Source organism: Alternaria ventricosa (genome assembly GCF_023758065.1).
Source record: "Alternaria ventricosa strain BMP 2768 chromosome Unknown scaffold_2, whole genome shotgun sequence".
In the NCBI taxonomy this organism is placed as follows: Eukaryota; Fungi; Ascomycota; class Dothideomycetes; order Pleosporales; family Pleosporaceae; genus Alternaria; species Alternaria ventricosa.
The window spans coordinates 1,568,539-1,589,014 of NW_026055682.1; the positions used below are offsets into that span (position 1 = coordinate 1,568,539).

The following is a 20,476-nucleotide window of genomic DNA, read 5'->3' on the forward strand; positions in this document are numbered from 1 at the left end:
TCAGAAGATGTGATGTTTGTGCTCATCAAGATCGCGCTCCTCGCGCACCGTGCAATGCGTTTTTGGTGTGACATCTATGTCAAAGGTCCCAAGCTAACAAAGCTTAGAGATGCAGCCATTGTTACAGCTCTGTTGCTGATACGGGGTAGGGACTGATTTCCCCTTCAACTAACCCCTTTGCCCATCTCATGAACAGAAACACGCACGCCGATATCGTGAACGCCTGGGTCGCGATGAGGGTGGCTTTTCCTTTCTTGGTGCGAAGATTCGGTCGCGTTAACACACCGACCACATCGTCAACCAGCGCGACATATGCCGTAAGATTGAGGATACGATCAACAAGAGGAACGACTTGTTGCAACATGGGTGTATCGAAGGATACGAAGAAGCGGACGAACCAGCTACCAAGTATCCACGTCAGAGCGATCAGGAATTCCGAACGCCTTTGTCTTGTACCCACAGGACGTTCCCCAATCCATTGGTCGGCGCCATAGCTGCCAAGTATGTCTACTAAGTATTGTATGACGTTTGGTGGTGTACCGAATAGCCGACCGTAGGTTGCGATAACGCCTGCGCGATAGAGGTCGTTCTTGCGTGTGAATCGGATGGATTGCTTCAGAGTAGGTTCGGGTCGGTTCGACGGGTAGAAGGAGGATGCTACGAGGTACGCCGGTATAGCGAAAGACACTACAAGTGGCAGACTGTTCCCGCCGGTCGTAAAGCCAGTGGCCTGAGCGATGGCTGGTGACAAGAAAACAGCGAAAGGGCTAGCAATCAAGGGGGCGTATAGGTGAGCATATCGGCGCCAGGCGGCAATGGCATAGTCTGCTTCTCCAGTGTCTGGTGCATGTGCTGCTGGAGTAGTTGGAGGCTGCTGTGGCAGTCCTTCACTATCGTGGGTGTTCATGGCGAAAGGGATGGAACACGACGCGGTAAGCTTCGTGTGCTGGGCATCTCTTGGCTTGGGAAGCGTCATCGCGCACAGACACAACTTTGGAAGCTGCCCCTTTCGCTGAGCACCTGGGCAGCCATCATCACCACCTTGCCACCCCAACGGAGCTCATATGCTGCACATTTGTCAAGGGGCATCTCGTTATCGGCCATTACCTTAACGCGCCGCCTGTCGCGGGTCCAGTTGATGTTCTGCACGCACACCCCACTATACAGGCCCGAATCTCGCATTCCACGGGTGGCACGCGCGTGGATGGCATGCATATAGCCACTCTTCCCCAACGCTATCACCAACGTCTGCCAGAGCACACACCAGATGCTCATGCAAGTAACATCTGATGCGACGCGGTGCGACCCAGTCGTAGACCATGAAAGTGCCGGCAGGGTCTGAGATCGCCCATGAGCCCGGGATGCTTCAACAGGCAGCTGCTAACCACCGAGGCATCGTTGCAACGCCAGTCAAGCCATGTTCATTTCTTTTGAACGCGATGACCAGATCCATGGTAGGATGTGAGGTCGAAAATCGCGCATCACTATAGGCTGAGCTCGCAGAAGCTTGATTTCGCGTGTCGTAGCGTGGCTGTGTAGTTCTACGAAAATCGCTCATGGCTAACCGTCAACAGCTCAGACAAACGCAGTCGCCAATGGCAATTCTTGGGCGCATGGGAAAAGGTCCGACGGGATACCTCCGACGCTTACGGTTTACCTGTTGCAGGACCCTGGCCCCATCTTGGATTGTATGAGGTATTTGTGCGTCGAATCGCTTCAGGTTGACTATGACAAAGACGAGGAGGACCTGGTACCACACTCGTGGTGTTATTCTACGTAGCTATGATTACGATGGAGCTTTTACGGCATGGAAATCCTACCAAGGCCGCCCAGCACGTGTTTGACGCGCTGCTAGAGCTTTCGAAGGCACGCTGCTCGTAAAGACGGCAGATGGCTTTCGTCTGTCTCGCGGTATAAGTCGCGCTTCACGCATCACTCAATCTTGTGCTACCTCTCCTCGTACTTCTCAGCTCATTCGCATCTTTTTTGCACACTCCCGGTCGTACTTCCCGGGGTATCGATCTGTGTTTTCCACAGGTTCGCACATGGACCAGGAAGAAAAGGTCGCTCCTCGCGTCCGTTTCGGAGAGCTACGCCTTCCCGACGAAGAAGATGGTTACGCGACCCACGAACGTCGCCATGAGCGCAATCTGTCACGACGCTCAAGTGTGGGCAGCCTGTCCATCCGCAGTGCCGGAGGAGCGCGCACTGTACAGCCAGAGACTGCACTCCCCATCACCTGTGAGTAGCTACCCCATATGACTTGCTTGTGAAACATCCACTGATTCCTGATGCGAACATTCAGACCGTACTCTTTCTATCGAGATTGACGAGGACCAACATAAGAAGCAGGATGAGGTGAAGAGGGCGAAGGAGAAGGCCGCCGTTGGTGAGTTTATCGAATGGAAACCACAGCAGCGTATACTAATGCCGATTCTGCAGATCTGGCAGACCTCGAATGGCATACGCTTGCCGTTCATGAGCTGTGTCGCCGCCTCTCCGTCGACATCGACCAGGGCCTTTCTGGCGATCAGGCCAAGCGTCGCATTAGCGAACACGGCCAGAACAAAATGACACCTCCCCCATCAGGGCTACTCAAGAAGATAATAGGCTACTTCTTTGGTGGTTTTGGTAGCATCCTCGTGGTTGCTGGTATCTTGGTGTTCGTCGCATGGAAGCCTCTCGGTAAACCGCCAGCGGTTGCGAACCTGGCGCTTGCCTGTGTACTGATCGCTGTCTGGCTCATCCAAGCTGCCTTCAATGCATGGCAAGACTGGTCCACAAGCAGAGTGATGGCATCTATTGGAACCATGTTGCCCGATCAGTGCATTGTCGTGCGCAATGGATCACACGTTAGCATCTCGGCCTTGGATCTGGTGCCTGGCGACATCATCGTCATCAAGCAGGGCAACAAGCTACCCGCTGATGTTCGGTTCGTCGACATATCAAGCGATTCCATGTTCGATCGCGCAATCCTCACTGGTAAGTAAAACCTAGACACATCACTTGAGCACGAGGACTAACGTGTGCTAGGCGAGTCTGAGCCCGTCGCAGCTACCATCGAAGCAACCGAAGACAACTATCTCGAGACCAACAACATCGGATTGCAAGGCACCCATTGCATCTCAGGCGCCTGTCTTGGCGTGTGCGTTGCAACTGGCGACAACACTATCTTCGGTCGTATCGCAAAGCTTACCTCGGATCCAAAGACTGGCATGACCCCTCTTCAGAAGGAGATCCTACGCTTTGTACTCATCATCTCGCTATTCATCACATGCGTCGTTATTCTCATCGTGGTTCTTTGGTATGTTTGCGGCTGGTCTCGAGCAACATGCCTATGCTTGGCTATCTATGAGCTGAGAGATTTGTACTTACGCATTGCAGGGCTGCGTGGCTGAGGAAGTCTCACCCTACCTGGATTGACGTACCTCTTCTCATCGTCAGTTGCGTCTCGTGCGCCGTTGCATGTACGTACTTCCTGGCAGATCCTTTTTGTTGTACATGTGCTAACTTATCCTTCCTCCTTTAGTCATTCCCGAAGGCCTACCGATCGCACTCACTACGAGCTTGACCATCGTCGCGAACATCATGCGCAAGAACAAGATCCTTTGCAAGTCTCTCAAGACTGTTGAGACACTTGGTTCTGTTTCGGTCATTTGTTCAGACAAGACCGGAACGTTGACCAAGAACAAAATGGTCGTCACGGACATCTATGCAGCAGGCGAAGAGTACACTACGGATGCGGCGCGTGATATGATGGCAGTCTTCCGATCCGAACAGAATCTTTCCGTACTCTCCAAGGCCAAGACAAACATCATGGATCAAGTCCGCATGCTCGGCGGTCTCTGCAACTCCGGTGAATTCGATGCCGCTACAATGCATCTTCCCATTGCGGAGCGCAAGATCAACGGCGATGCAACTGATCAGGCTATACTTCGACTTTCCGAGTCTCTTGGGTCAGTGGCTGAGTTGCGTCGCGACTGGAAGAAGGTTTTCGAGATTGCTTTCAACAGCAAGAACAAGTTTATGGTTCGCTTGATGACGCCGGCAAACCAGACGCCAACGAGCAACAACGCCACTCTCATGATCAAGGGAGCCCCTGATATCCTCCTACCTCGATGCGATCTCATCCTGAACGAGAAGGGTGAAGAGATACCGCTTACCGACGCACAACGCCTCCGTATCGACACCGTCAAAGACAGCTGGTCTCGCCAGGGAAAGCGCGTCATACTGCTCGCTCGCAAGCCGACTATTGTCCCCTTCTCCGCCAACCATGAGAAGGAAGTGTTGGTCGCGGCCCGGGAAGGTCTTACGTTCGTCGGCATCGTAGGCATCGTGGACCCACCCCGTGATGAGATTCCAGACGTCGTTCGTATTCTTCGGGGAGCTTCGATCCGTATCTTCATGGTCACTGGCGACTTCAAGCTCACCGCCCAGGCGATCGCTGAAGAGTGCGGCATTATCTCGAACTCTGCTCTAGTCGACGATATCAGCGCTCTTGGCCGCGAAGGAAAGATCGGGACTACGAAGCAGTCAATCGTGTTGAGTGGGCCCGAACTGATCACGTTGAACGCGGCGCAATGGGACCAACTTTGCCAGTACCAGGAGATTGTATTCGCTCGGACGACGCCTGAGCAGAAGCTTCGTATCGTCAAGGAGTTCCAGGCCCACGACAACATCGTCGGTATGACAGGTGATGGTGTCAACGACGCGCCATCGCTCAAGGCTGCCGACATTGGCATCGCTATGGGCAGTGGTTCCGACATTGCAATCGAAGCTGCCGACATGGTTCTTCTCGATTCGTTCGCCGCCATCATCGAGGCTGTTCAGTACGGTCGCCTGGTCTACGACAACTTGAAGAAGACGATCGTGTACTTGCTACCCGCCGGTAGCTTCAGTGAGCTGTGGCCCGTCGTTACCAACGTCGCGTTCGGTATTCCGCAGATCCTGTCGTCCTTCCTTATGGTAAGTACATCTGGTTTCGATACACTGCGTTCGTCAGCTAACTTTGTCTAGATCATCATCTGCTGTCTTACCGACTGTGCCGCCGCCATCACCCTTGCTTACGAGAAGCCAGAGGCCGATGTCATGCTTCGTCCTCCTCGCAATCCTAAGAAGGACAGGCTGGTTAACGCTCGGCTTATCTTCCATGCCTACTTTGTTGTCGGTCTACTGCAGTGCTTCCTCGCCTTCACCATGAGCTACTGGTGGATGCAGCGCAGAGGAGTTCCGTTCACGGCAATGTGGTTGAAGTTTGGTGTTTACGATCCTCAATACGACCCGGAATTCGTTACCGAAGTCGCCAACGAAGCTTCGAGTATCTACTTCGTCACACTAGTGATCATGTGAGTATACACTTCGAAGTGTACTGAGCAACTAGCTGACATTGACGACAGGCAACTATTCAACCTACTTGCTACTCGCACCCGTAGACTCAGCATCTTCCAGCAACCGCCTATCTTCAACAAGGCTACTCAAAACTGGTCGCTCTTCCCTGCCATGATATTCGCTATCGTTGTGGTCTTCATCTTCTGTTACATTCCAGCCCTCCAAGACACAATCGACACCAGGACTGTCTCGGTTGAGCACTGGTTCCTTCCGGCTGCTTTTGGTATGGGCTTGCTCGTCCTTGATGAGTCAAGGAAGTACTGTGTCCGCACTTGGCCCAACGGCTTGCTCGCCAAGATTGCTTGGTGATGCTCTTTCCTTCCATCCGAGGAGACTACTTTCTTGGCCTATTTTCTTGTTATTTTACAAGGGCCATTCAGTTCAGAAGCCGTTGGCCCACTTGCAACAGTAGCGTAGTTGAGAAGGCTTGTCATATCAGTGTCGATTAGATGGGGGTGTCGTGTGAATTGGCACACACGCATCCAGTCTGCAAGCAGACAGAGCCCAGCCTTTTCTTTCTATTCATCAGCAATATGATCCATAGCTACGCCTCTTTTCCACATATTCGACTGTCCCACAATGCGGTGTGCCACTTCCCACTTCAGCCGCAATATCTGTAGATGCACGACCCCGGCCATCGGCAATTTTCCATGCGATACCCCACACGAACTTTAATGCGCCTTGCGCAACGAGGAATCTCGTGGCTCAACGGTGAAATGCCGGTTATTGAGAGCAAGGGGTCGGAGTCAGCTGGCACCAATCGTATCACCTTGCAATATACAGTTCCTCATAAAGGAAGACTGCAGATCCAAGATTGGCCACATGCAGCGCGGCTAAAGGTGGCCGTTCCATATTTCGATATGTGTGTGACAAAGCATAGATGAGTATAGCGATGGAAGAGGAATAGTGTGGTGTCTGCGGATGATTTTCCACGCGACGAGGCAAGCGTGAGTGCCTGCTCCGTAGCAACCTTGGAAAGCGCCAAGCGAAAGCGCCCCGCAGACTTCGCCAAACCTTGCTTCAACGACCTCATCCATTCGCAAGCCAGCGATGACGCGCCACTAGAGAACGCCGATGTCATGCAAGTTGTCTGAAACATCTTGCATCTCGATACAAGTCAGTGCGAAGTCCTCTTGCGTCACGCATTGATGCATGATCCGTCTACACGATCTAGTACAGTACAGAGTCGCTAGCAGCGGGACCAGTGGCCTGCCGCATTCTTCTGAGTCTATGGCATATAGTATGTTCAACCCGAGTACCGGATCATGCTGGGTACGGTTCAGCCTCTCGAGGCCATCGCCACGCCTCTTCACCACATCGGTATCGATGTCCTACCGAAGCTGCTAGCAGTGCCATGGAGGCACAAAAGCGCCTCCCGCACGAACCAACTTCATCAACGTGGGGTTCCAAATCCTTCCCTATTTCGGTCAGCCTCACCGTAAACTTGGCGACTATCCTTCATAAGGGCTCAAAGCTGCGGAGCGTGCAAAGCAAAGCGCGCCTGCCTCGTAAGCGGTCTGGGCCAGCAGCGGCTGGCTGACTGACTTTGTCATTTGAGCGATGATACTGATGATCATCCCACGTCTGAGCCTTCTCGAATTGGAATGCTTGAGACTCTGCCGTTGAGTGCGAGAAGTATGGTCCCGCGCCGATAGCGAGTATGAACTAATAGCGATGATATTCACAGTTAGGCGCGCTCTACACGGCACTAGAATTCCTGCAACCTCCTCCAAACTTTACCTGGAGATGGCATCACGTCTTCCTGATTTCGCTACCTCTAGTTAGCGAGAAGGGTTCCACGCTCACTACACTGCTAGCATACATATCATACAGGTAGAAGCCAAGTGTCTTGGAGCATGCAGCATATGGGCGCTTTACCTCCAATGTCACGGGCACAATATCTTGGGCGGCAAACCAAGAGGTTGCATCCGCACCTCCGGGCTTGTCCATGGTCAGACCCGCAGCCTGATTCGACAGCGGGCGTGATAAGCTGTAATGACCTGTTCAGTGCACATTCCAGAGTTCACCATTCTTTGGGTCGTCATACGAAGTGGGTAGACAATTTGAGCTGCAAAGCTTTCTAACCCAATCATTATACCACCTTAGATTAACCCCATATTTTGCGACAACGATCGATCAGGATTTCCCCGTGGTCCGGCAGTTGTCCTCGTGGACATCACTAATCAGGCGAATACTTCGGCGGTCTCGTTATAAGAGAGGTTATTAGGAGACATGGTTGAAGCCTCATCATTTGTGCCTCTCCATTCATCATCACTCATTTCCTCCAGCATCAAGTACATTCTCGAGAGTCAAAGACTACATCACGATCACTAGTCACGATGCAATGGGCTACCATCCTCGCTGCGGCCACGGCCCTTGTAGGCCATGCCACTGCGCAGAACATGCTGCGATTTGCTTGCTCACAGCTTGTCGTCGAGCGAACAGACCCCCTCGTCAACCCGGGTGTCAAGTACACACCACATCTTCATCAAATCGTCGGAGGTGACGCTTTCAACATCACGATGGATCCTTCGAACGATATCGCGCAGCTGTCTAAGTGCACTTCGTGCAGCTTCGTCCAGGATAAGTCGAATTACTGGACCGCTGTCATGTTCTTCAAGGCGAAGAACGGAACGTAAGTACCTACAACACAATGTATACATTGTATGTGAAACATGCGCTGACCTCCTTCTAGGTACATCCGCGTGCCTCAGGTATGTAACGTCTTAGCAAACGCATCACAATCGAGAAAGTCACTAACCCTAAGTCAAGATCGGAAACGGTGGACCACAAGGAAAGCTCATCAATGACGGCGGTCTCGACGTCTACTACATCCCCAGCGGAAAGACTACTGCCTTCAAGAAGGGCTTCCGCATGCTTGCCGGCTCAGCCACCAATACCGACCCGAGCAAGGTCAAGCTCTCCAACATCTGCCATCGCTGCTGGACCTCCCCCTCCGAGAGTACCTTCGTTGGTGGTGCGCCTTGCTCAGGCTCCGACACTGTTGCCATTCCCAAAGACCCCAAGTGCAAGCTCATCCGTCAGACCATCATCTTCCCCACCTGCTGGGATGGCAAGAACCTCGACTCGCCAGATCATCAGGCACACGTCGCTTATGGTCAGGGCGCTGGTGCTAACGGTGGCGGCGCTTGCCCTTCTACCCATCCCGTCAAGCTCCCTCAGATCATGTACGAGCTCATGTGGGATGTGAACAAGTTCGCCGACAAGAGCTTGTGGCCCACCGATGGCAGTGACCCCTTCGTATACAGCATGAACATCGGGTAAGTCTCCCTGTATTCTTCTTCTAGCTCTAATGTCCACGAAGAAGAGGATCGCTGACTTCTCTCTCCAGTGGTTCTGCCGCGCATGGTGACTACGTCTTCGGTTGGGAAGGCGACTCCCTCCAAAAAGCCATGGACAACAACTGCAACCTCAACACCGCCTGCCCCAAGGCCGGACTTACCGTCCAGCAGCCTGCGCAATACAATGCTTGCAAGAAGAAGCAGCAAGCTCCCGAGGATGTTGACGGCTGTAAGTATCACTTGTTCGCTATACAACCATGCGACATGTAGCTAACATGTCCAAAACAGGGCTCAAGGAGATGCCACTCGGTGACATGGCCGTCAAGGCATAGACGCTAACTATCGCCGTATGTCTATCATGGCTAGTGTCGCACAGTGGCTGTTAGATAAGACCTTCGTTAGTCAGGAATGTGAGGTGTGGTGCTTTTAGCTTAGCACTCGTTTGGCATTGCGTTGTATAATCTTTTAGATCGCAGAAGAGAATTCACGTGCGCGTTACGTCGCGAATTTCATGCTTTTCGAAACGCACCCCGTTCATGATGTGATGACTAAAGACCGGCTGTGTCTCTCCACCCGTTATCTTCCGCTTTGTCATGAATAGCAGAAAGCATCATTATCGGTGCGACACTGCCAGCTGATCTTCAAGCACTGAAAATACTGAGATCACGGCCTCGGCATGTCATGTGCAGACTTGGGATCGTACACCATGTCACTGCCTCGTTGATCGCTTCGCGTACCTCTAGGCATATGCACACAGCAACACCCATAATTCTCGAGGAGAGGCGAAATTCTAGCATTCTATGATATATACTCCACGAAAGCCCCAGCGGTATCTACAAGCCCACTACAAAGTTCACCACCTTCTGTCTCTACATCATCTCCGTAGCATTCCCCACCCCACCCGTACTCGCAACCCCGTTCCGAGCCAACAATGCCTCAAAGTTCTGATTCGCACCCGCAGTAAAGTCATGCGTAATATAGTTATACACATCATGCACAGGAATCGATGCGCTGGTCGAAGACGGGTTCGACACTTTGCTCTGCGAGCACGCAAACCCAAAGCGCTTGCTACTGCTGTTGGGATCGATGCGCACGGCGCCCGAAGAGCCGGTGTACGTTGTGCAGCCGGTGCATTTTACGGTGAATTGCCAATGCGTGTTGTTAGATTTGTTGCCGGTTGTGAGGGGCGTGTAGGTTGCTGAGGTGTACTGTTGGGGTGTGGAGTGGCCACTGTGGTGGGTGTTAGCATTTTTGCGGTTGTCGCTGGGATGGCGCGACTTACGTGGCCCATCGTGAAGAGACGGTGGGTTTCTGGCCGTTCGGGTAGGATACCGTGAGAGGGTTGCGGATCATGCTGCCGCCCCATGCGAGACCAACCCAGCCGAGAACGTTGGGCGCGACGACTTGAAGAACAATGTCGTATGGTTGGCCCGCTGGCACATTGGCGGGTTGCGCTATGCGGTAGATGATGTTCGCTGAGAGTGTCGCCGCCGCCTTGGTCTCAGAGAAGGTGAAGCCAGTTTCCGAGTCTACGAAGCTCACAGCGCGCGGCGCTAGATGTTGCGACTCTGATGTAGGCCAGGCTTGAGCTACATAGCGTCAGTTGAAAGCGCTTTTCGTATGGAATTGCGCTACTCACCGAGGCCAGCCAGAGCTGCGAGACTGTAGGTCAAGCGCATCTTGGTCAATTGTGAATCTTCCAGGCTGCGCGTGTTGTCCAGCAGCGCTATCGCAAAGCAGAATTTGAAGGTAATGAAGGAACAAAAAATTTCTACGTGTGACAAAAAAGTCCAGGAGCAACAAGATACCTTAATAAAAGCAATACACACTCGCCAAGATGCCGCGCCTGAGATCCATCCACTCGAAGCCCACAGCGTAAAGTACAAAGCGGCGATATACAAGCACGCGTGCAAGATAGACTAGAATGAAACCCGCCTTATCCAGGTTGAGACCTTACTGCCACGCGTGACTGACTTCATCACAACCCGGATGTGAGGTTCAAAGGCTTCTGGAATGTGGGCCAACATCCACAGGAATGCCTTCGATTACTACTCCAAGCCAGCCTCGAACTCTCTTTGGTGGCTGTGACCATGCGAATACGGAAGATACGCTGTTTGTGGAAGGTCGCAAAGGGGAGAATGATGGCGTTGTGCTGGCTGTGAGAGGTCCGTGTATTTACCCGCATAGTGTGTATAGTGAGGATAGATGGGTCTGTGTATCGATCAAGTGGAGATATGTTGCCACGGCCCAGGAATCATCAATGCGATCGTGCAGAAGTCTACGTCCTCGGATTAGCAGCAGTGGATTATGCAAAACGAAAGAAGCGCTGATAGTCTACGTTGCGAAAGCTGGAAGATAGAAGCAATGCTTGCAGTGCGTGAGTGGAATTATCGTGATTCTGAATCGTATCGACATCATGTACCCCGGATGTAACATGTCGAAGACGGATGCTAGTGCAAGCGAGCGCCACTGCATGCATCTCACTCCGAATCGCTTCCCCACATCTCGCTTGTGGGGCAAGACATCCACGCGAAGTTCACGTGGCTAGTCGCGTGTGCGGCCAAGCCTGTCGCACTATGGTATCCTCATAAATGGCGAGGGGTTGTCGAGATTGGTACCCGCTGTGTAGGATACAAAAGACACGACTAAAGCAGTGGCCGATGTGCCATCAACACTTCCGCCGACATCGAAGTCTGGAAAGTAGAGTAGGATTCTGGAAGGATGAGAAAGTTGTGCGAGGGATGATGAGCTAAATCGCTTGCTTGACTTCGCTTTCTGCGCGATGTTAATGAACGTTGGTTTAGATGAAAGCGTACAGTATCGTAGGAACATGTAATATTACAGCTCGGTCGCCAGTCTCGGTTCAAGATATTCCCGACAACGCTCAACCTTCTGTGAGCTTTTGCATCTTCTGCGCAACGACGCATATCGACCTCATTATGCCCATTTTCGCGTGTTGTGCGCCACCAGATCGCGCGAACCAGAAAGCGGTACCAGCAATAGAAGCCAGCATCAGACCGGCAACGCCGTTGAGGATCTTGGCCTGCCTCTGTGCAGCTTGACGAACCTCGGAGTATCGCATGTTGCTAAATGTGACTCGTGAATACTGCGTGGCCCAGCCAATGCTCGGAACGTAGATATAGAGTTGCTCCTCCACCCACTTTCGCAGTAGATATAGCGGCTTCTTGACGTCGCTTGCCATCTCGCGATAGTTCCCGTCGGCAAGATCGTTGATGGTGTGTGCATCAGGAGTGCGCTCCTTGGTGTATTCATTTAGCGCCTTCGATCGATCGTTGGGGTACTTGTCGATGAAATCGAAAAGAACGCGGACGTCTTCCAGTCCAGCGTTCATGCCTTGGCCATAGAACGGTACCATGGCATGGGCCGCATCTCCCAAGATGACACCAGAATCTCCGTAGTGATACGGAGTACATTTTATCGAGATCAAAGGCAGGTGCTGATTAGATGTGTACTGTTTGCGGAGATCGTCTTCGGTGATGAGATCTGGAACCACGCCGGGGAACTTCTCATTGAAGTACTCGACTACCTTTCCAGACGCGTCTAATTGCTCAAAGCCTTCCCTGGTCAAGAAAAGCGTTGATGTGAAAGTCTTGTCTAGGTTTGGTAGAGCGATGAACATAGATTCGTCCTGGGGCCAGATGTGTAGGTAGTTTGGAGGTATCCGGAATTCACCGTCCGGTGTGGCTGGAACGTTGAACTGGCACCAGAGTTTGTCGATGTATTCTTGCTGAAACGACATGGGCACAAACTTCATCAAGTGATATCGCACCGCCGAGTGTGCACCGTCGGCACCGATCATGAGATCGAAGTTGATTTCGAATTCGTCGCCCTGTTCTTCGGGAGACTTGGTACGATGCTCGAACCATGCGGTCTTCTTCCGAAAGTCTGCGCCGACCAACTTGTGATTGAACATAAGCTTGACGTTAGGCATGGCCTCTAGGTGGTCAAGCAAGGTCTTGTTCAGACCCGTCCGGTCCATTGCTAATAAACTCTACTTTGATCAGCACGAACCAGATAATCGACGATGGTATACTTACTCTTCCTCTCGCGTCATATATCTGTGGCTGTCGAACATACTCTCCATTCTTCCTGATATGGATCATGCGACCATGCATGGGGAACGTCTCTGCCAAGACTGCATCTGCCAGATCGGATAGTCCGGTCTTGCGAAGGGAGTGGATACCTCGCTCCGACAGAGCAAGATTAATAGACTTGGAGAAGTTTAATGGTGTGGTGTTGGGGTCTCGAAGATCTGGCTAGCGTTAGGGCACTCGCTAGCACCGAGATGGTTTACAGATCATTATCTCACCTGCTCTTAGCTCGTAGACATCTACTTCAAACCCGCGTACAGCTGCATAAAGCGCAGCCAAAGAGCCTACTGGCCCGGCTCCGACCACAACTACTTTCTGGGTCATGGTGATAAGGAGGTAATGTAGAAAAGTTGGAGTAAAAAGATGGTTGGTTCAGTGGTCCGTGCTCAGAAGCGGCGTGGTGTGAGTTGAAGAGTAAGAGGGGGAAGAAAGAAAGAAGGGTGGAAGTACATGGTCTGCAAAGGAGGGAAACGCGAGACACGGGTGAAAATTATCAAACCATTACCAGGGATCCAAAGAGTCAGATATGATGGCAAAGTAGGGCAGATGATGCACGTCAAGACTGGAACAGGTAAGCGCGACCTCTGGTTCAAGCTCGCTACTTAGTAATCGGTGATCGGCGGCCGGCGGCCTGGACCCCTGCACGAATTCCGACTTGACGATGCCGTGGGACGAACGAAAGTCGCAGTCCACCACTTCCTCCGTGCGCAAACCGTTGCCTCGCACACATAGGTTCCTTGCGCGCTGTACAGTAGAGTGCACGTGAACACCAGGCCACCTCCGCCTTGACCACACCCTCTACACGCCTTATACCACCACACGCGATGGCCACAGACGCCCCGCGCAAGTGCGCAGGCAAAGACTGCGAGAACGATGCGAGCTCTCTCCAATGTCCGAACTGCCAGAAGCTCGGAAAAGAGAACTACTTCTGTTCGCAGGATTGTTTCAAGCGCAACTGGGTACATAGTGAGACTGCTCTTACACTGCAGACAAAACAATCTAACGGCCCTCTAGGCTGAGCACAAGAAGGAGCACAAGTCACAAAGTAGTATTCTCCAAAGTATCTTTACGCCGAAAGTAGTTTCTCACCCGGATCCAGCCACCGGTCACTACAACCCGTTCCCTACCTACTCGTACACCGGAGCCCTCAGACCCGTATACCCGCTCTCGCCGCGACGCGAAGTCCCGAAGCACATAAGACACCCAGACTATGCGAAGGATGGCATACCGCGCTCGGAGCAGGTGTTTGTCAACAGGAACAAGATTACAATTTTGAACAAGGAGGAGCAAGATGCGATGCGCAAGGTGTGTCGGTATGGGCGCGAGATTCTGGACATCGCAGGAAGAGCCGCAGTGCCTGGAGTCACCACTGACTACATCGACGAGCTCGTACATAAGGCTACTGTCGAGCGTGATGTAAGAGCGACAATGTCAGGGAATGAGAAAGTCTTGTTAACCGCAATAGTCTTACCCATCGCCCCTCAACTACTGCCACTTCCCCAAGTCCGTGTGCACGTCGCTAAACGAGGTCATTTGCCACGGCATCCCTGACCAAAGAGTACTTAAAGACGGCGACATTCTGAACATCGATATCTCCGTCTACCATGGCGGTTTCCACGCAGATCTGAACGAGACATTCTATGTTGGAGACAAGGCTCTGGCGAACCCTGACGCCGTACGCGTCACAGAGACAGCGCGAGAGTGCTTACAAAAGGCCATCGAGATCGTCAAGCCAGGCACACTGTTCCGTGAATATGGAAACGTCATCGAGAAGCACGCAAAGAGCAAGAACTGCAGCGTCATCAGGACATACTGCGGGCACGGCGTCAACCAGCTCTTCCATTGCGCACCCAATGTTCCTCACTACGCGAAGAACAAGGCAGTTGGATCTGCAAAGCCCGGCATGTGCTTCACCATCGAGCCTATGATCAGTGTTGGTTCGCATAGGGACAAGACATGGCCAGACGAATGGACGAGTGTCACGCAGGATGGCTCTCTGACAGCGCAATTTGGTAAGTCACACAAACGCAACAATGTGACCACTCATGACTAACATGCTACAGAACACACCCTACTCGTGACAGAAGATGGCGTGGAGGTTTTGACTGCAAGACTGCCAGATTCGCCAGGTGGTCCGGTACCGATGCCGGGAGCCACAAACGGTGAAACAAATGGCGAAGCCAAGGCAGCTGCTTAAGCATGATTGGATACTTGGTGATAACATAGCTATACGATACTTTCTTAGACTACGCATGGCGTGGTCCAAGAGCACGAGGTTTTTGAGTTTCATCGCCATTCGCGTGATGGCGGTCTGTAGTGATGTTCATGTTGTTGGCAGTCCTGGCTTGCACACCTCGTTTCGTTTCGACGAAACAATTCGGCCGTCCGTGATATCACCAACCTTCGGTCAAGCTTCGGTCGGACGGTGTTGGCCCGCTCAACGCACACCTGCAAGCGAAGCGAATGACGCTAGTGGTGCCTGCTGCCCGCCGTCCAGGGAAGCAACTCGTGTCTCCGCCTCAACGTCATCCAAACACCTCTGCCCAACACCCGCCAGAATTTGAGCGACCTCGCAATCGACGTTATTACTCAAGATTCTACCGTCGCATCACCGTCGTGTAACCCCACCGCCCACCCACGTCATCACAATCTCTAGCCAGGCCCCGCGCACAAGCTAGCTTCCCGCGTTCTAGCTCGGCAGCCTGCAAACACACGACCGCATCCGAGTGCTGAACCTCTGTCGACCACCTGTCCATTCGTATCCAGGTGTCTACTGGCGATCTCGCTAGTCTATTTTAAACCGTCTCTCTACGCCAAAGCCGTGCTACGCAGCACACGACACTCCCACAATGACTGGCGAAGCATGGTTGTACCTGTTGGCAGTGTTGATAAATGCCGTCAACCTGTTCCTACAAGTCTTCTTTACTATCATGTACAGCGATCTGGAATGGTAAGTTAATCCCAGGCATGCAATGCCATGGCGTAGCTATCTACGCGATACGGCCCGTACCTTGATCGACACATGCTAATTTTGCGCCAGTGACTACATCAACCCCATCGATCTCTGCAACCGCCTGAACACCTACATCATCCCCGAGGCCGCCGTCCACGCTTTCCTGACCTTCCTGTTCCTCATCAACGGATACTGGATCGCATTGATCCTGAATCTGCCTCTGTTGGCATGGAATGGAAAGAAGTACGTAGCATGGCTGGTTATAAAGGAACAAGGACAATTCTGACAGTCACAGGATCTTTGAGAATCAGCATCTGTTGGACGCAACGGAGATCTTCAGGAAGCTCAATGTGCACAAGAAGGTACGATGAGAGGATACCGAGTATATGGCGATAGGCTAACAGCCACACAGGAATCCTTCATCAAGCTGGGTTTCCATCTGCTCATGTTCTTCTTCTACCTTTACAGCATGATCGTCGCCCTCATCCGCGACGAGTCTCACTAGGTGGAGACTGCGCCCATCGTCTTGGTCGTAGCTGTATTCGCCGCTGTACTGATAACGGTGGGCCGCGAAGAGCGAATCCAGGGACGGCTAAAGATTAACGGATAGATACACTTGATATCCGGCTCGGGGAAGCGAGCCACGCGTGCGCATATTGCTAGCGGGAGGACATGATTGTTAGTTTAGGATAATGCGGGATACCTGGAGCGACAGGTTTGGGGCTGTGAATTCACCCAGGAGGGATTAAACGAGTTATGGGGTATGATAGCGTTATGTTAGCCTCGTGTAAATGCACCATAGTTTTCACATGTAACTACGCAATGCATAGTCGGGTTGTGGTCCGTGCTCAGTCACCCACATTTTCTGGTGAGCTGGGAAGCTCCATCTACAACTTCGCATCCGACACTCCGCGCCATCCACCTTCCAGCCTTGTCGAACCCGAATATCGACACCGTCGCCAGTTTCCACACACTACGCGACCCTTACCCTATCTCCACAACAGCTAGAATGCCCGCCGGCGGCTCGGGCAGGGTGCCAACTGGGTTCGCTGCAGAGACGTACATCAGCGACCACACCTTCCGCCAGGGTCAGCGCGCCATCGAGAGCGGCGCAGGGTCGAAGAAAAGAAAGCGAGAAGGCAAGGGCGATTCGAGCGTCGTGACTGGCGCAGGCGCATACAAGGGACCATGGGCGAAGTATGAGGAAGAGAGGCCAGATGCTGCCTCAGATGACGAGTTCGGGTCGGACGTTGAGGTGGAAATAGTTTACGAGGAAGACGAGATTGTCGACAACGCTGCACCTGCGCAAAAGAAGCTCGCCGGCACAGACTATCGCGATACCGAAGCCGAGGGCGAGACGAGCGAGTTTGTTGGCAGCCAGCAGTACGACTACCAGGGCCGGACGTACATGCATGTGCCCACAGATCTCGACATCAAACTTACCGGCGATTACGAGCCCAAGAACTTCATACCGAAGAAGCTCATCCACACCTACAAATACCACACCAAGTCGATTACTCAGGTTCGCTTCATGCCTGACAGCGGACATCTCCTACTTTCTGCCTCCGCCGATTCGAAGATTGCGCTATGGGACGTCTATCACCAACGCGAGCTCCTGCGAACATACTCTGGGCATACCAAGTCGGTTGTCGACATCGACTTCAACCCCAGCGGCACACAGTTCATATCGGCTAGTTACGATCGCTTCATGAAGCTATGGGATACAGAGACAGGAAAGTGCCTGAACAAGTTCACAACTGGAAAGACGCCGCACGTTGTGCGCATCAACCCCAGCACACCACACGAGTTCTTGGCCGGTATGAGCGACAAGAAGATCCTACAATACGATACAAGAAGCGGAGAGATGGTGCAGGAATACGACCACCATCTGGGCCCTGTCAACACAATCACCTTCTGCGACGAAAACCGCCGCTTCATCACCACATCAGACGACAAATCCCTACGCGCGTGGGAATACGGCATTCCCGTACCTATCAAGTTCATCGCCGAACCCTACATGTTCTCCATGGTCCGCTCCTCACCCCACCCGTCAGGCAAATACGTTGCCTTCCAATCGTCCGACAACCAGATCACCGTATACAGCTCGACCGACCGCTTCCGACAGAACCGAAAGAAGAGCTACAGAGGGCACAATGTGGCTGGATATGCACCGGACGTGGCGATCAGTCCAGACGGGCAGTTCATCAGCTCGGGTGACAGTGGAGGTTTCTTGTGCTTCTGGGACTGGAAGACGTGCAAGATGTACCATAAGATTCCGGCGAGCGATGCGCCTGTGCTGTCAGTACAGTGGCATCCTAGGGAGTCGAGCAAGGTGGTTGCTGGTGATCTCAATGGTGCTTTGAGATTGTATGATTAGACGGGGAGGTTATGGGAGCGGATGTAGCGATACCCAATTCATTTGATACCAATTGATGATGATCTTGACTCCATTGGCTGCCCGTGTATGTCGGGCTCGATAAGCAACCCAAGTCACACGTCGAAAATGCTATGCCTCCGACGGTTCACCGGCTCTGCGTTGGCATATTGGAGATTGACAACGTCCTTAGTCCACCGTGCTGCGCATGCGTAGTTGGCGAGCAGTTCAGTCCTGACTTCTCCAGCAGTTCACCGGCCATGCGCTGGCAAACACATGGACCATATGCGCAGTTGCGCAATCCAGAGCCGCGCAATCGCCACAGCTATCTGCACTGAGTCAGTGCGGAATGAACACCCGCCTCTTGCAGGAACGCGAAAGTTGGAAACAAGCTAATAGTAGGCAGACCTCTACAACACTACAACAACCCTCTAAAATTAAAATCTAAAAAAGCAGGAATTCTCGCAGCCTTATCTTATATAGTACTACCTCTTATTTTTATTTAATATTAGCGTTGTGGTGCACAGCAGAGGTAGGAAGGGTTAATGTTCAAATTCTTACTTCCAACTTTCGCGTTCCTGCAAGAGACCCGCGTGCAGCCTCGCAACAGCCTTGCTCGGATTGATGGCCGCCCGCTACGCATCCACCCCGCCATGCACCAGGACCCTTCCACTGCGCCTCCTACCCTACTCCACAACACCGCCTTTTGCCTTGACATCTTTGCCCTTTTTCCTCTTACATGCCCCTATCTTCATTATCGGACGCCGCCGATGAGCTCTTTTGCCGTTGCATCACGGTGAATGCTTTGCAATGCTGCCTGCAATAGCTCCAGGCACCTACATTGCCCCCAGCCCCCACACCCCGTCTTCTTTCGGACAACCGGTGACTTTCTCGTTCACCAGTTCTGTCTGCTTTGTCATTATCCATTTCGGGGACCGCTGTCGCCTGGGCTGTCAGGCACGTCACTGGATAACGCGTCTCTGACAGATTTCTTGCTGCCTTTTCATAGGCTCGATTCGCTTGATGTGCCTTGCAGGAGAAGATGGCTGCAACGCGTACGCCCTTTGCGCCATGCGAGTCACCACCTCGACCCTTTCTAGCCGTGACCCGATCTTAGTCCATGCCGATTGAACTGGTTCCTTCGGTAAATCCGCACCCGCTCATGATGACTCTTCCTCTTGGCACATGGAAAGGTGAACGGGAAGTGCAGCCTAATCGCTGATTCGCGCACACGCGTGTCCTGCCTCAGGACTTGTCCCGAGGTGAACATAGCCACGCGTGTGAATCATCGCAATCGCGCAGTCATTCACCTCGACCACGCGCCTAGCCCAGCTATTCAGGCAACGGTGTTACATTGAGCGTTAGGAGAACTCCGATGGCGACAAAGAACAGTCAACGTTGCGAGTGGTGAGTCTTCCTAGGTTGGCGGCCTCAGGTATTGTCTGCCTGGAATAAATAGTCGTAGGTTGAGGTGGGTGGTTGCTTTCTTTCTTCTCATCATCAGTCAATCGATCAATTATCTACAGTCATATCAAGCATATTTCGAGAAGAGTCACAGTCGTCCTCGTATTGGTCTTCAGTCAACAGTCTACCTTGGATTACGATCACGAAACGCTCTTGCCGTCTCGTATATACCCGATACAACTCTATTACCGTCTATCACACAACACACGCCGATCACTCATCTGATCTTCTCAAATCACAACTGCCTTCTCAACGCCTCCAACAATCTCAACACCAATCAACCATGTCATCCAGCTCATCTTACGGCTCCTACGGCCAGAGCAAAGGTGCCTACGCATCCCGTCCCTCAACATCATCCACATGTACGTTATCAAATCCTATCAGATCACCTCAAAGGCATGACTCTAACGTACTTGCAGCCTATTCTGCCGCCTCATCGAGCCTATACACAAACTCTGGTAGCTCGTCACGCAGCAAATCATACAAGAACCCGCCAGTCATTCACAATGGAGGCGGAAAGATCAACGACCCGAACACGTCTACTTCCGCGCCGAATGGGGGATACTACAACTAGGCGAGACATTGGTTGTCCCGCGGCATGACTCATGCCGTGATGGAGATCATCTTGTCTTTTGGTGCCGCTATTGCTTTCGTTGGGAGTTTTTGCTGGCACGTCATGGCGTTCTGACTGGGATTCATTGGTTACTAGATGGCCAAGGCTTCGATGCTGAGGGCGTACAACACTGGCTTGATTTTTGGCATTCATTTCGCCTAGATATCGGGGCCGGCATTTCTTAGGTTATTGTTCTTGCTGGCGGGTCGAGGTCCTTTTATCGGGTTGCATCTCCCCTAATCATTCCCTTTGGTATGATTCTTATCTAGC

General features: G+C 52.4%; 9 protein-coding genes across 9 annotated transcripts; 6 read left to right on the plus strand and 3 right to left on the minus strand.

The window, feature by feature from the left end:
• Nucleotides 1–121: 121 nt before the first annotated feature.
• J4E93_001513 (uncharacterized protein) lies at nucleotides 122–907 on the minus strand (the record flags this gene model as incomplete). The annotated part of the gene is made up of 1 exon (XM_049339464.1): nucleotides 122–907. One exon carries the CDS (start codon nucleotides 905–907, stop codon nucleotides 122–124), a length of 786 nt encoding a protein of 261 aa, XP_049203421.1.
• Nucleotides 908–2,045: 1,138 nt separating this feature from the next.
• J4E93_001514 (uncharacterized protein) lies at nucleotides 2,046–5,697 on the plus strand (the record flags this gene model as incomplete). Its single annotated transcript, XM_049339465.1, has 8 exons — nucleotides 2,046–2,241; nucleotides 2,306–2,389; nucleotides 2,443–2,982; nucleotides 3,034–3,304; nucleotides 3,385–3,467; nucleotides 3,530–4,965; nucleotides 5,017–5,345; nucleotides 5,397–5,697. The coding sequence occupies 8 exons, from the start codon at nucleotides 2,046–2,048 to the stop codon at nucleotides 5,695–5,697; spliced, it is 3,240 nt and encodes a 1,079-aa protein (XP_049203422.1).
• A 2,030-nt stretch (nucleotides 5,698–7,727) lies between these two features.
• Nucleotides 7,728–9,022, plus strand: J4E93_001515 (uncharacterized protein; the record flags this gene model as incomplete). Its single annotated transcript, XM_049339466.1, has 5 exons — nucleotides 7,728–8,023; nucleotides 8,084–8,102; nucleotides 8,161–8,669; nucleotides 8,741–8,919; nucleotides 8,979–9,022. The coding sequence occupies 5 exons, from the start codon at nucleotides 7,728–7,730 to the stop codon at nucleotides 9,020–9,022; spliced, it is 1,047 nt and encodes a 348-aa protein (XP_049203423.1).
• Nucleotides 9,023–9,559: 537 nt separating this feature from the next.
• On the minus strand, nucleotides 9,560–10,369 carry J4E93_001516 (uncharacterized protein; the record flags this gene model as incomplete). The annotated part of the gene is made up of 3 exons (XM_049339467.1): nucleotides 9,560–9,920; nucleotides 9,973–10,279; nucleotides 10,330–10,369. The coding sequence occupies 3 exons, from the start codon at nucleotides 10,367–10,369 to the stop codon at nucleotides 9,560–9,562; spliced, it is 708 nt and encodes a 235-aa protein (XP_049203424.1).
• A 1,205-nt stretch (nucleotides 10,370–11,574) lies between these two features.
• Nucleotides 11,575–13,126, minus strand: BNA4 (kynurenine 3-monooxygenase, mitochondrial precursor; the record flags this gene model as incomplete). The annotated part of the gene is made up of 3 exons (XM_049339468.1): nucleotides 11,575–12,702; nucleotides 12,749–12,963; nucleotides 13,021–13,126. The coding sequence occupies 3 exons, from the start codon at nucleotides 13,124–13,126 to the stop codon at nucleotides 11,575–11,577; spliced, it is 1,449 nt and encodes a 482-aa protein (XP_049203425.1).
• A 500-nt stretch (nucleotides 13,127–13,626) lies between these two features.
• J4E93_001518 (uncharacterized protein) lies at nucleotides 13,627–14,999 on the plus strand (the record flags this gene model as incomplete). The annotated part of the gene is made up of 4 exons (XM_049339469.1): nucleotides 13,627–13,761; nucleotides 13,817–14,218; nucleotides 14,268–14,814; nucleotides 14,866–14,999. The coding sequence occupies 4 exons, from the start codon at nucleotides 13,627–13,629 to the stop codon at nucleotides 14,997–14,999; spliced, it is 1,218 nt and encodes a 405-aa protein (XP_049203426.1).
• Nucleotides 15,000–15,651: 652 nt separating this feature from the next.
• Nucleotides 15,652–16,260, plus strand: ERV14 (COPII-coated vesicle protein; the record flags this gene model as incomplete). Its single annotated transcript, XM_049339470.1, has 4 exons — nucleotides 15,652–15,752; nucleotides 15,843–15,998; nucleotides 16,051–16,117; nucleotides 16,168–16,260. The coding sequence occupies 4 exons, from the start codon at nucleotides 15,652–15,654 to the stop codon at nucleotides 16,258–16,260; spliced, it is 417 nt and encodes a 138-aa protein (XP_049203427.1).
• A 504-nt stretch (nucleotides 16,261–16,764) lies between these two features.
• J4E93_001520 (uncharacterized protein) lies at nucleotides 16,765–18,132 on the plus strand (the record flags this gene model as incomplete). Its single annotated transcript, XM_049339471.1, has 1 exon — nucleotides 16,765–18,132. The coding sequence occupies one exon, from the start codon at nucleotides 16,765–16,767 to the stop codon at nucleotides 18,130–18,132; it is 1,368 nt and encodes a 455-aa protein (XP_049203428.1).
• A 1,744-nt stretch (nucleotides 18,133–19,876) lies between these two features.
• Nucleotides 19,877–20,167, plus strand: J4E93_001521 (uncharacterized protein; the record flags this gene model as incomplete). Its single annotated transcript, XM_049339472.1, has 2 exons — nucleotides 19,877–19,955; nucleotides 20,013–20,167. 2 exons carry the CDS (start codon nucleotides 19,877–19,879, stop codon nucleotides 20,165–20,167), a joined length of 234 nt encoding a protein of 77 aa, XP_049203429.1.
• Nucleotides 20,168–20,476: the final 309 nt, after the last annotated feature.